General features: G+C 23.9%; 2 protein-coding genes across 2 annotated transcripts; one reads left to right on the forward strand and one right to left on the reverse strand.

Moving 5' to 3' along the window:
• Nucleotides 1–594: 594 nt before the first annotated feature.
• Nucleotides 595–7,835, reverse strand: LOC112596519 (H/ACA ribonucleoprotein complex subunit DKC1). The gene is made up of 11 exons (XM_025342238.1): nt 7,657–7,835; nt 4,534–4,694; nt 3,365–3,581; nt 2,825–2,943; nt 2,509–2,755; nt 2,274–2,434; nt 2,092–2,212; nt 1,738–1,856; nt 1,230–1,333; nt 1,121–1,166; nt 595–762 (listed from the first exon to the last, which is right to left on the reverse strand). The coding sequence occupies exons 1-11, from the start codon at nt 7,667–7,669 to the stop codon at nt 622–624; spliced, it is 1,449 nt and encodes a 482-aa protein (XP_025198023.1). The 5' UTR covers nt 7,670–7,835; the 3' UTR covers nt 595–621.
• Nucleotides 7,836–10,775: 2,940 nt separating this feature from the next.
• On the forward strand, nt 10,776–14,509 carry LOC112596529 (protein 60A). The gene is made up of 6 exons (XM_025342260.1): nt 10,776–11,312; nt 11,477–11,657; nt 11,722–11,876; nt 12,498–12,701; nt 13,431–13,507; nt 14,060–14,509. The coding sequence occupies exons 1-6, from the start codon at nt 10,934–10,936 to the stop codon at nt 14,318–14,320; spliced, it is 1,257 nt and encodes a 418-aa protein (XP_025198045.1). The 5' UTR covers nt 10,776–10,933; the 3' UTR covers nt 14,321–14,509.
• Nucleotides 14,510–15,726: the final 1,217 nt, after the last annotated feature.

Genomic DNA, 15,726 nt, shown 5'->3' on the forward strand with positions numbered 1-15,726 from the left:
CCTATTCCGAAAATTCCATACTTATATTTTGTAATAAGAATTTTACATAGAAATATTACTTTTTATTTTTTTTTTAGAGAAATTAATTTATGAGTGCTTCATAAATGTAACAAATAATCATTGTTTATCTAGTTAAAGAAACTAGAATAAGACATTTGAAAAATAAAATAAAATTTTGTTAACTATCATTTTTCTAGTCAATAATTAATTCAAAAATAGTTTATATAATATACAATATTATCAATCGCTTTAGATAATGCTCACAACTCTTTTCATAAAAATGGTTTTCACAGTTTTTATTTAATTTGTTTGAATGGGCTAATGGTATTTATTTATATTTACAGAAATTTTAAAATAAATTAAATGGAAAATTAAGAACAAATAAAAAAGTATGTTCAGTATAATTGCATAAAAATAGGTTATCAATTTAAATTAAATAACAATATTGTTTGATGTATAAATCCTTTATACATTTTTTTTTTGTCAACAAACTTAATTATAACTCAACATTTTTCATTCAAATTAATTTTATTACTTTTCTTTAAGAATAACAAATTATAGTTATTAAAACTGTGTATTCTTATTTCTTTATAAATCATTCAGTTGTCAGATTTTATCCAATTAATCTTCTTCCGTTTGGCTAGTATCTATTTTTTCTTTCTTAATTTTCTTTTCTTTCTTTGATTTCTTTTCTTTTTTAGGTTTAATCAATTCTTCAGTTATTGGAGGTGCATCTTCCGGTGGTGTACTCTGTCGTTTTCTCTAAAAATATCAAATATATACCATGTTAGCTGCGTATAATTATATCATTAATAACATAATAAATATCTATTAATTTCACAAAGCAAAACAGATATTATACTACGAAAATCAAATATACTTAACAAGTTAAAAAAAAAAAAAATAATAATAATAAAAAAAAATACCACCAATTTATATGAACAAAATAATGAATAGAATAAAATATTTTATTTCGAAAATAATTATTAATTATCCGTTGTAATATATGAAACAATAATATATGTCATGCACGTCTAATTTCAATTGTATTATTTTGATAAAAAACCATATCAATGTTGTTTGATACTACTAAGTTAATTTTAATATGAATTTAAATTACTTTTCTATTTTCTTCACTTTCATTTTCAGTCTTCAATTTTTCAATTCTACAACACAAAATAAAATGCATTTAATAATCATATAAAAATATTGATGTATTTATAACTTACATATCTTTGTAGAATGTTTGTCTCCAATTTTCTGGAGTATTTTCATTTGGTTTACCATATTTATCTAATAAGCCTTCTTTTATCATATTCTTTTTAGTACTAGCCTAATAAACAAAAAATTCCATATTAAGGTTTATAAGATAATGAACTTATTATAAATGTTGCTCTGCGAGTGTTTTATATCTTTTGATTGTTTTATTAGTTTAGACTAGCATTAATTATATGAATTTAACATAAAATAACTTAGACAAAACTCATAATAAAAATGAATTAAATAAAAGTGATTTAAATAACTTTTTTTAACATGCTTTTAAAACGTATAGGCTAAAAAATCAAGATAGCTATGATTTACGAAGCCTTGACTTAATAAAAACATGTATGTAAGATGTTTAACTGTGACAAAAGATTTTACTAAATTTATATAGAGCATTGTCACACAACACAACATTCTAACACAAAAAATTAAATAATTTGTTTGATCATTATAATATCAATATTAATATTGTACCATTGGTCCCAGTCCCCATTTACGAGGATAGGTGTCTCGATCCATTAATACTCTTTTGATTTTGGCAATAATACCATGATCGCAACTTGAAATTGTAGCTGTTGTCATCAATGCAACACCTATTTAGTAGCAACAAAATTTAATAAATAAATATTTTTAAACTTAATTTATAAAGTAATAAAGAATATTCATATAAAATGAACGGTTGATGTTAGTAATTAATTTATTATGTTTTAATATTTAATATTATCGCGGAATACACGTATTTATGAATTAAGTTATACTTTATTTACATTAAAAATTTAATTAGTTAAATAATTAAAAAATAATATTATACTATTGTAACTCAATTACCTAAAGCTATAGCTTCTCCTTTAGTTGAAACTATAACAATTTCCATGTTTAGTTCAATGCCATCATCATACCGTAGTAATCCAGGCAACATAATTTTAGCTCCATAGCAAATTGCATTTATCTACAAAAAATTTAAATTAAATTATAAATACATTATTGAATAATTGTAGTTTATCACTTACGGCACTATCTTTAACAAATACACGTTTGTAATTTGTAAGTATGCCTTCGAGTGGTCTGACTACTCTTCTTAAATACGATTCATCTTTATTATTCTCATACATCCACTGTGCATCCAAAACATCATGCAACGTTGCAAGGCCTTCTTCTTCACTAGTAATACCTTAGGAAACAATAAAAATAAATTTTAACCTGTTGATAAAAAAAAAATGACTAATAAGTTAATTAAACCATTACCAGAACGATTTCTTCTAAGCTCAATCATTTGGCCTCCAGTCCCCAACATTAAGCCCATATGAACACATAATGTTCTGACGTAAGTACCAGCCTCACACTTAATCCAAAACACTCCAACATTTGATTCCTCGTCATAATCCAATAGCTTATTTTCATATATAGTACGAATACGTAATTGACGTTTAACAGCTGCAATTAAAGGGGGACGTTGGAAAAGCGCTCCACGCAAAGATTCCAATGTTTTTTTTAATCTAAATTATAAAGAATAAATAATGTAATTTACCTATTGTTATGTAATTATAAAAATAAAAACACCAATCTCAAGAACACTTTCAACAGGATTATGAAGTTTAAATACAGAAATATATTCTTTTCCACTAGATTGTTGTGATTTCACAAGTCGTGTTGCTCTTTCAATGCATACAACCAATACACCTAAAAAATTGTTGTTAAAACATTATAAGTTAACATTTTAATAAAAAAAAAAATATGTACACAAAAAATACTAGGTATTAAGATAGTATATGGGTAAGCAAAATTGAGAAACTAAAAGCATTGTTGAAAATGTATAAACCTTTATTAAATTTTACCAACAAAATTTCTTGTACCTACTTATGAAACATTACAATTTTTAACAACAATAATATTCTACAAAAAGAATCAATTTATTATTGGATATTTGTACATTATTAATCAGAACATTCTATGAAAATGTTAAAATATATTTGATTGATGAATTCAATCGATCCATCAATCACATCTTATTTAACATGACATGTATTATTTTGCTTAAAATGTTATTTGAGTAAATGCAGGGAAAGCTACAAGGTTTTTAAATAAAAAAATTATTAAATACCTGAAGTTTTGGGATCTAATGTTCCGGAGTGACCCGTTTTTTCCACTTTTAATATTCGCTTAATCCAAGCAACTACCTCATGAGAACTTGGATTGGATGGTTTATCCAAATTAATATAACCAGCTTTAACATATTCTCTAATTTCTCTTTGAAGGGGATTTGATCCAAATGGCAAAGGAGTGTAATGATTTGTTCGCACATTCATTGTATCAAAATCCTATAAATATAAATAATAATATAAAAAAAAGTAATTGGTCAAATAATATTTAAATAGTTAATCGCATAAAACCAAAACTCTCTATACCTATAGCAATTTTAATAAATTAAATCAAAAAGTACTTGTATGTTAAGGTATTATACCATACTAACATTTTTTTTTTTTTAATATATACATTAAACATAACCTTGATCAATAATTTTAATTTTTTTAAAAATTTGATACAATTCAAAAATAATTAGCCTTTCTTGAATTGAATTTCAAAATAAACTATAAGTACAATTGTTTGACCACCAGACTAACATTCACACAGACTATAGAGTGATTTAGGTAATTAACAAAAATTAGAAACAATAGGTACTTAGAAAATAATAGGTCAAATGGTCAATATTCAACTCTTTTTTGTGAATTTTTATAGAGAGAATAGAACACAAAAAGTTAACTGTCAAATACTGTCTGTATTATAATATACTAAAATACAATACAAGTAGCTTTGATACACTATCATTAAAGAACAATTTATTTAATTATATGTTTACAACCTATTATTCTCTTAAATGTATATTATACAATGTTTACTAAGATAATAAACAATTAAACATTAAAACATAATACTTTAGTAATATTTACATAAAATACCGTTATAGCATTGCTTTTATTTTAATATTTAATCATGATCGATAATACAATATACATGTTTTGTATAAGCTTCATGATATTATGTAAATATTTCCAGCCATATATCAGAGATAATGTTGAAATTAACATTTTTTTAAGTCTATTCTTGTTTCACATAAAAAACACTGATTAAAATATTGATAAAAAATAAAATAAAGCTAAGGATTTATTTCATAAAATAAATAATATTGACAGTAAAACTTTGATTACCATTCTTCAAGTAATATTAATTAAAATAATAATACATAATAAATCAATAAATGCTAATAATTACCTTCAATAGTAGAGGCCATTTTGAAGAAGAAATCGAAGCAGCTTTTTCAGAAGGCTTAATAAAAAAAGGGATTTCAGCCTGGATTTCTCCCAAGGATTTTTCATCAATTAATACACCTTTAGATTTTCTACTTTTCTTTTTTTTAACAACCGGCGAAGTACCTAAAACAAAATAAATATTAATTGTTTTACTAATAGAATATATTAAGAACTTAAAATTAGACATGACAAAGTATCTATACTATAATAAAACAAAAAAAGTTAAATATTGAACAAGCAAATAATATTTCAAATAACTAATAGTAGTATGCATATAAAATGTAGACGAGTAAATACTGTTCTGCTGTACACTAGGTGTCGAGTTGGTTATTGTTGTGAATGTGTTAAATTTGAATTTAAAAAAAAAATTTTTTATGTTAGGATGATTCCAAAAACATTGTACTATATTATTAATATTTTAATTATTATGATAAATGATAATATATACTGATACCACATAATACTGTTATTAATGTAGAGTTTTCCTGTAAATACCATAAAACAGTGCAAATAGGATCATAATATAAATAGATATTTTAAAATAAATCTACGTATCCCATATTTTGATATTTGCATTGTTTATAGTAAGATTCATTATATACATAAAAGTTTGATGTCCTAACTTCTCTAATAATGTTTTTTAAAATCATAACAAAATAATAAACATCATTTATTCTATGTTAAAATATATTATTTTATCCAAATTTAAGCTACATGATATACATACACAGACTGAGCCTCAGGAATAAAGACAAAAGTAGAAAGGTTTTTTTCTCAATGTTGTTTAATTGTCATTATGGCATAATGGAATGTCGTTCACCGTGTGTTTGTGAAAAACAGTGAATTGGTAGTTAAGGTGCAGTGTGCATTCAGGATTCAATTCAGTGTCAGACGTCGCGGTGCTGTACCTGTTTGGGACTAGTTGGTTTTAATTTATTAACTATCCCAGTTGTTCAAAAAACTATCAATCCACCTTATAATTGTTTTCCCATCGAGAAAGCACAGCAAAATGAAGTCTGAATGCACACTGCACCTTAACTACTGATTCATTGTTTTTTTACAAAAACGTTATATACAAACACGCGGTAAACAAAACTTCACTGTGCATAGTGACAACTAAACAACATTATCTGGCGAATCAAATGAGTTTATCTAGACTTTCCTCACATTTAACATTGAGAAAAATTAATTTACTTCTCTTCCTATTACCATGATCCAACCTATATATATATATATAATTATATTTGTATATTTTTTAATTTTAATAGGAAATAGGAACTTATGTAGAATCTTAATATTAACTTTCCAAGAATTTTGATTAATCAAATAACTTTTTTAATGATGTTTATAATAAAAATACCAAAAAAATTGAAAATTTCTCATAACCAAAACATTTATAAAATTATAGCATACATATATAATGATAACATAAACAATTGGTGAAAATATCAAATATCCATGATAATTGAATTATTACCAAATGCAAAAATTATTTGGGGAAAAATAATAAATATCTAACACTGTTAAAATTTAAATTTCAAATGGTTATGAAAAATTAATTTGACTCCCGGCAAAATTTTTCTTAAATAGAAATTGACAAATGTATAAAGAGTATGATAATAAATATTTAAATCTTAAATATAAACAGAACATTTTTTATGAATTTTGAACTACAAACCAATTTTTAATTTTTAAGATTTTATGAAAATTTTAACTTAAGATGTTTATTAAAAAATATTATGACAATAATTTTTGATATTCTTTGATTGAAAAATGAACCACTAATTAGAAACCTTAAATTCAATTATCAAGCATTTTCATCCATTCATAAATTCCTTATTGTCATTTAAAAAAAATAATAAAAATTAATATTTTGAAAATTTTACAATGATTAGTTTTATTTATTCTTGATTGTAAATAAACAACTTTCTGATTTTGTTGTAAATCAAAAATGTATTACTAAAAATTCTTAAAATTTTCATTAAGTGTTTATATTAGCATTTCCTAAACATAAAATAATTTTCCAGATATTTTAAAGCTTTTTAAGTAATTTATTGATATTGAAAATTCTTGATTTTTATATAGGTTACTGTCAATAGAAAAAAAATTTAGTCTGATCAAAAAGTTTACAAATAAAAGGCTCATAAAGAAGCCAAAAATTAAAAAAATATGTATAAACACAAATTTTCATCTGAAAATTTTAGAAGTTCAAAAATATCATTTGCAAGGATTTGAAATTTTTAACGTAAACTATTATAAACTATAGGCAAATTAATAGTTTGTTTTTTTTTTCATAGGTAATATTATATTACCTAAGTACTTTCTTAATAATTTTTTTTATCTATTTAATTTTTATTTCAATATTATTTTATAAGCTCAGTCATCAACATCATGTATTAAATTAATATCGTCAATTTAAAATATTTTACACTTACTAATTTTTAATTATTGTTCAGTGTATTTTTTGGGATTTATAGTGTGATATATATTTTTTGAAATTATGAGATTATTAAATACATTAAATTTAGTCATATCACTAATTATTTGTATGAATAATGTTTGAACAAAATTTGTTTACCCGTTTGTTTTAAAAATAATACAAATTATCACTTTCACTTTGAAAATAGAAATAGTAGATTAAATAGTAAGATTTCTAGTATCAAACCGGCAAATGAACAGACTATGTATATTAGTATTAGTATTATTATAACTACAAATTAAAACTACTTTATTTTATATTAATTGTTTAATAAATTACATGTTAAAATTTGTGGATTATCTTAGAATATAATTTAAACTAAACAGTTTGAGGAGGCATATAGTTTCTCTGTAACTGATTAACTTCAACAAAATTGTAGCCACCAGATTTAAAACTTTATTTTCACTTATGCATTCTAGTCATTTACAAAATAAATACCAAAATTAACAACTTCAATCAAGTATTCGACACATGAAGATCAGATAAGGAAAATACACACTACGAGCAGAACATTTTGTTAGGTCCGCACATTTTAGTCGGGATGACTTTTCTTCGATACCCGCTCGTTAACGACGAATTGGCCGAAAATAATAAATAAACACTTACCTGTGGAATCCATTTTTGAAAATGGTGTTATAACTTGTAAAGTTGCAAGTTATAACGGAGAATGATAGTTGGTAAACAAAACTTAAATGGATGAGCGGAAGAGCGGTACAACGACCACGACGTCTGAAACTCTGAACAGACGCGGTAAGAAAATCACGTGCGCGCCGCACTGCCGTGAGTATAGTCGTCTGTTCCATACAAACAATTTCATCATTTTTGTAGGTTAAGACGATGCATCGTTTGTTCGTGAATCGCGTTCCGGCACAGTCAAAGTCCTTCCACAACGCGTATCCTTATCGACTTTATCAGTCTTATCACTGAATTATTGAATTCGAAATTCGAGGGTCCGAGGCGTTGCTGTTGTAACTATGTAACTTCGAAATTATGAAACTTCTCACTTCTTGACTCTTGTACTCGTTCGTTCAGTTCGATGTCATTTACAGTTGGGTTTTTTCTGCTCGTAGTCTAGTCTGTAGTCCACATTTTACTAATCTCATAGTTCGGTCAATGAAGAAATAGCTATTTTTTTATTAACGTTTATTTTATTATAGACTAAAATTCATTCTATCTAAGTCATGAGTAGCACAGTACTACGATGGTTGTATTCGTCTTATACGCAGTGTTGATAGTAAATTAGCAAAAGTAATATACTACATAATCTGTATATGTAATTAAAATATAATGGACATTACTTTTGATGTGTAATATTCGCATAATGCATAACACTTAACCATCATATTTTTGACTTGTTTCAAATATTTTGAAGTAAAAAATAATAATGTTTTAAATGTTTATAATGTGGGTATTAGCCATTAGGTGTACAAATGAATAATATGTTACTGTTTATTTAACTTTAACTTGTTATAATTTAATTTGCAGTTATTTGAATCACTCAATCACATATCTACTTAAACAATAAATTACAAGAAAAATAAAGATTAGATACATATAATTTAAATGATGATTATAACATTTTTTGTTATGCTGATATTGCTATGCTTATCTATGGTGATACTTACAACGTTTTTCATAAACTAGTTAATACATTATTATATTTAAAGAAAGTATAGTTAAATAATCACGTTATGTTAAATATAAATCTAAAATTCTACTTTGAATTATAATCTTCATCTAAAATTACATCTTTTTGATAATAATTTTAATTTTTAACTCTAGGGATATTGTTAACTATTAGTACTATTAGTATAATGTTTTGCAAAAAATGGAAGAATATAAAATTTGAGTAGGTATTATACTAAATAGTAAATAAAAATGTGTTTGTTTATCAATATTTTTATTTTTAATTTATGCAAATTTTCCTTAAGAATATTTAAATGAAGACGAATATTTACATTTGTTTGATGCAATCTATTTTTAGTTTCATAAAAATATTTTTGGTTGTGCTTATAAAATAGAAAAAATAAAAATAACAATATTAAAATTGCCCGATTTTTATCTGATAAACCTAGGTTTTATAGTACCAGTCTTATCTTTAATGAACTTAATGTTCAAAATGTAGACAAGTTATTTTATTCTAATGTAATATTATTAATAATATAGAAACATGGGTATATAACTTTTGACCATAGTGAATTATAATGATAATTATAAATGTATAAATTTATCAAAAATATTGTTTCAAATAATAACAAAACTTTTGGAATTGTGCACATTAATTTTGAAATACATATACCTATGTAAAATGTGAAACGTTTACTTATAATAATAATTACAAAAGTTTAAAGGATTTTAAACTGTTTTTGTATACTTACCCTAGATTTTGACAATGAATGGTGCAAGTATTTATATTTATTTAAGTTATTAGTTTAATACCTAGTTTCTTAAACTTCCTTAAATTTATTAATATTTTTAATAGATTCTTTTTAATTTATGACATATTTGTTTATTTAATTTATGAACTGAATTATCACAATACAAAATACAAGTTTATAGGGAGTTATTAGGTAAATTTATACACAATACCGAATTAGTAACTAATTTAGGACTTGAAATTTAATGCACTTAAAAAGTATTAAATATGCATATACTTGTGCATTTATTAGAGCACAAATATGCTTTAAAAATATGTACCTACTTATTATTATTTTTTTTTTTAACTCAAAATTTTCATAAATACAAATATTTTCATATTAATTTTCATTTAATTTTAATTAATAAAAATGGGAAATTGTAAGTCAACTAGGGATTTGAAAACACAATACAATAATCCTTAATGAAAACCCTCAAAATAAATATACATTATAAAGTATTTTATTTTTTTTATTGTGAAATTTCGAATTGTGTTATAAACATATAATTTAGGTTATCATCAATTATGCAAAAATCAGCACTATAAACTTATAATATTTATTTTGTAGTATCGTAAAATTAATTTCCAACTTACTAAACAATAAATTTAACAGCTCAAAAAAAAAAACATGCAAATGTAATAACTATTACGAGCCTTTGCAACCATCCTTATTGTGTGTATAAAATAAATAATGGAACGCTTTTGCATAATAACGGCTAAATAAAGCGCTACACGAATATCAATCGTTTTGTTTTTTATCAAAACTCAATTTTCGATTATATAAGAAAAATGTCTTAAAACACTTACGTGTTTGTTGTGTAAGTAAAATATTTTGGTTCTTACATTTTTTAATTTAATTTTTTAACTTTCATATTAATAACACAGTAAAATTCTTAATATTTAAAATTTAAATCCTATATTGTAAAGTTTAGAATTATAATTTCCAAAAGAGGGAATTATTGTTTTCAAAATTCAGAAGTCGTGTCTGATGAATAATATAGTTGATACAATTTTTAAAAGATATTTCTAAACAATCTAAACAGTAAGATTATACCTTTAATAAATAATATACATTTATATTAATTAAACAGTGAATATGTGTTTAATATTTTTACAATAATATCTGTGACAGTAAAAAGATTATTTTGCTCACAAATTTACTTTATAAGTCTAATTTGACTTACGTTAAAAACATATTGATTAAAAAAATGTTTACTTATTGCCCCTTATAAATTAAGTTAATACAATTTAATATAACTGGTATCAACCAAATTTCTTATCATTGGTATAGCAGCTAACTACGCCGGAGCTATCTTTCACAGTCTCACAGACATTCCACGATCGGCCGTGGGCTAATCGGATTGAGCTTGTATAGTTATTCGATTTTTCTAGTGTTCGCGTCTCGTTTTTAAGAATCGTCTCGTTTCATGACTAGTTAATAATTTACGAATAACAATAACAATAAAAATGTACGAAAAAAAATGTCTGTTAACGTGTGCCGTACTGTTCCATTTATCGGCGTACGGTATGGTTGCTGCTGGATCACCGACTGGTGTGTACATGGACAATGGTGTCCAGACTGTTAAGAAAGATCTCATGTCGGTTGAGGAGCGGAATGAAGTTGAACAAGAGATACTGACCATGTTTGGTGTACCAAAAATACCACGAAAATCTCCAAAAAATCTAGACGGTTCAGCGCCACAGTTTTTGTTTGACGTCTATAGATCCATTCAACAAGATGGTTTACATGACAGAAAAACAAGAAGTGTTTCGGATGTTGGTCAATATGATGATCGTACAGTACAAGATAGTGATGTCATTATCACACTATACCTATCAAATCATTGTAAGTAACCATAAAAAAAGTTTATATACTTAAACAATAAATAATTCCATTCTAGTGACTAATTTTTTTTTTACTCAATATGATTTAGTATAATGTTTAATTGTTATAAATTAAGCATAATTTTTTATGGTTAAATATTATTTATATATTTAATTTATTTTTAGCTCCAGTTAGTAATGTTCGGCATGAACATGGTAAACGGATTTTATTTGAATTAAATGATGTACCACCTGAAGAAACTCATATGATTACTTCAGCTGAAGTTCATTTGTATCAATCTGGAACTTTAAGTAGTGTTAAAAAGTATTCAGTAACATTGTACCAAGTATTAATTTCAAAAAATGGGTAAGTAAATTATAGTTATGACATTTTATTTGTTTATTTATTATTATTATCATTTATTTAATAGAGAAAAAGAATTAGAATTTGTGGATACCCAAAATACAACAACAGATTATGATGGATGGCTTCGGTTTAATGCAACTGGTGCTCTAGTTTCTTGGACCCATTACTCATGTCCTAATAGAGGATTATATGTTTCTGTGCATTCTCATGATAATGAAGGTAAAATATGTTAAAAATTATCAAAATTACTTCAAATAATTTCTGAATTTATATAGTGAATGTTTGCCCATATTAGAATCACTTAAAAACACTGAACACTGAAATACCCATTTATATTTTATTCTTGAATATAAAAAGAAAAAAATGACTAAAGCCATTAATGGGATAAGAAAATAGTAATTTTGATTATATATTGTCAAAATATATATAATTATAGAAATTAATTTAAACCAGAATTAATAATTATTTATAATTATTTTAAATTAACAATAATTTATTGTTTACAAATAAATTATGATGAATGAAAAATAACCTTATATGTTTATATACTAAAAAGATAAACTAGCTTTTTAACAAACTATTACGTTATATGACTTTTGTTATCTAACCAGTATGATATATTTATTTTCACCAACCTAACTATTAGATTCGTGTAATGCTAGAAATGTTTAATAAATAAAATTGGTTGACATCAGTGGCTATTCTTGTATAAGTGAAAGTATAAGATTGTTATTGTTTTAAAATTCGGATGTATTAGTTTTATTACAATAAATCCTTAAGAAACAATTATAATAAAAAAAATATTTATATTTGATTTTAATTATTTAATATGCTTATTAGATCATGAAATCAAACCTGAAGAAATTGGTATGGTGACTTGGGCTGACAAACACCAATTATCTGAAGCAAAAAAACCTTTTATGGCTGTTTATTTGAAGTCCAGAAATGGAGGTAATATAGTTGGAGGTCCTTCTCTTCAAAAACATTATAGACGAAGAAGAAGGAAAACTATTGAAAGTAGCTACAACTCAAACCCATTTCAAAGTAAGCAAGATTCATAAAAAGTTTTTATCACTTTTGATCATCTACTAACCCACTTTTTTTAACTTGACGGAGTAACAATTGTCCAAAAAAACCTAGTCACTGTTGAGTATAGTTCTTGACTTGAACAAAATTAATTATTATAATGGGTTGCATGAAAAATTTATTCATTTAATTAATCAATCAAGGGGTCATAAAATCATGTTTCGTACAACATCAACTCACTATTAATTAGTTAAATATTTAAAAATAATTTCTGCAATCCGGCATATAAGTGTATTAAATTATATTTTTAAATTTATTATTTTTTACATCTTATTTGTGTAGTCAGGGAGCTTAACAAAATCGTTACAATATGGTATTCTAGTTATAAATTTATCAGTATAAAAGTTCTAAATAATTATTTGTATCTTTCTTACTTATAAATTAAACACAAAATAAGTTTATTAAATTTTCTATGAAATTGTGTCAAACTGTTAATAAAATATGTGGTTAAAATAAAATAATTTTTTTTTTTTTCATAAAAAAGATTGAGTCCCTGTTTAGAATGTTTATTTGATTTTTAATGATTGTTTTAAGTAAAAGACAATATTTTTTAATAAACTGCTTAATTCTTGATATAATTTTTTTTTTTTTAATCATAATAATTGCATATAGTTTTAATGATTAATATTGTTCATGTATATAAAATAAGAAATAATAATGGTAAGAAAAAACTAATTTTTATTTCAGATATAGCAGATGGATTTCAATCCAGAAGTTGTCAAATACAGACCTTATATGTGAGCTTCAGAGATCTTGAATGGCAGGTAAAGTTTTTCTTTATGATTTTGGATTTAAAATACATTTAAGTTCAAATAAGTAGAATTCAAATTTTTGACATATTATAGAATTATGAGAATTTTATTATATTAAAATTTAAGTATTATGTACCATTTCACACAATAATATAACTGCATTACATTTTATTTTGAGCTATTAGATCAAAGGTTGGCAATTAGTTTCTAAGATGATTTAAATGTTCGAGAAAACAATTTTCTCATTACCTATTACTATTTTTTTTTTTTTTTATTTTTTATACTTAGTAAGTTACTCTGAATCTACATATAAACAATTAATGTGAAAAAATAATAGCATTAAAGTAAAATATTTTTATAGTCTATTTATTTTTCATTTATAAAATAGATTCAAATTGTGAGCTGGATATTTCTGATCTTTAAATTAGATCATTGTTATTTTTATTTTTTATTTATACTTCTTAAACCGAGGTTAGAAACTAAGAGCATTTCGATTGATTTTATTAACAAATACAAAGACTACAAAAAACAAACTTTGTTAAAATATTATTAAACATTTTTCAGGATTGGATAATAGCGCCAGATGGTTATGGTGCATTTTATTGCACAGGCGAATGTAATTTTCCACTCAATGCTCACATGAATGCAACTAATCATGCAATTGTCCAAACATTGGTGCATTTAATGAGTCCTCTACAAGTCCCTAAACCATGCTGCGCTCCAACAAAAATGGCTCAACAAGCAGTACTATTTTTTTTGGAAGATAACAATGTTATATTAAAAAAGTATAAAAACATGATAGTAAAAAGTTGTGGGTGCCATTAGAAATGTCTCATTTAGCTTATAATGAAAAGTCTTAAGGGCTGTTAAAAAAAAAATCTGAAATTGACAATTATTTTTAAGGAACTTTTTTTTACTCTATTGTCTTAAGTTTATTGTTAACTATTGTGTAATTTATTAGCACTGCTAACCATTTACACAAATAAAAAAGTATATGATTTTTATACTGAATTCTTTAGGTCATAGAGATATTTTATAAATAGCGAATAATTTATACTTTGAATTCATCAAATTTAATTAATAACATTTTTTATGATATTATAAATATTTGAATTCTAATAATAGAATTAGATAGTGTTAAAACGCAAATCAGGATTTTTATAAAATTATTTTTTGTTATTCATTTCAATTAGAAATATGAACCTGATACTTTTTTATTTTAATTAATTTTTAAGTCAAATTAGAACAGTAACTATTTTGAAATCTCTTATTTTAGAAAAAATACAATGAATTGCTTAATTTATCATGTTGAAAAATAATTTGTTATATTTATAATTCATAGCAGAAAAACTAGCTTTTTGAGGGTTCAATAGTGTAACTGTAAGTGGGCGCTTATTGGTGTTTATCACCTGTAAAATTTAAAATTTAATGACAATAATAAACTATTATTTTTAAAGAATATATATAAAATTTACTGTTACTTAAATAACATTTTGATTTTCATCTAATATTATAAATTATGCTTTGAATTAACACAAATTTATCTATAATTATATAATAAATTAATAAACATTTGTATAACACTTATTGTTATCGATGTTACGAGTTTATTCAAACTTAATAAAATAAGGAGTGGAGAAATTCTCTTTCAAAAGTTTATACTACTTTATTTATTTTAAAAAACTTTTATCTAATTCTATTTATTAGCATATTTTATGAATATTGAGCTAAGTTAAAATCTATGGAAAAAATTCAATTTTATCTTTTAAATTATATCTTATGTTTAGCTTTGTCAACTTGTATAACTTTTTTTAATTTTTATTTAAAAAAATGAATATTCCAATTTATACATTTGATGTATAAATAAATAGTAATTTTAATATGCTGAATATCTTAAATGATATTATTGATTCCATCAGCTTAATACGACTGGAAACTTATTTAAATTATCAATTTTGATAAATAGATCTGTCAAATTAAGTTTTTTTTTTTAATATATGGCTCTGTAATTTAACATGTTAAGTTTAAAAAACTCATTGTTACAAAATTAGCATTGCTCAAACTTGTTTTATTTTTACAATATGTGCCTTATTAAACATTTATTTTATGTAACTATAGATAAAAAAATATGAATTGTAGATGCATATGTATATATTTCAGTTATTATTAAAATAAATATAATAAGATGAAAATTTTAGGAAACTCGGTAAAAAGTTGTCATAACTATAATT

The sequence above is a fragment of the Melanaphis sacchari genome, unplaced genomic scaffold (genome assembly GCF_002803265.2).
Source record: "Melanaphis sacchari strain LSU unplaced genomic scaffold, SCAv2.0 Contig32_pilon_pilon, whole genome shotgun sequence".
Taxonomy (NCBI): domain Eukaryota; kingdom Metazoa; phylum Arthropoda; class Insecta; order Hemiptera; family Aphididae; genus Melanaphis; species Melanaphis sacchari.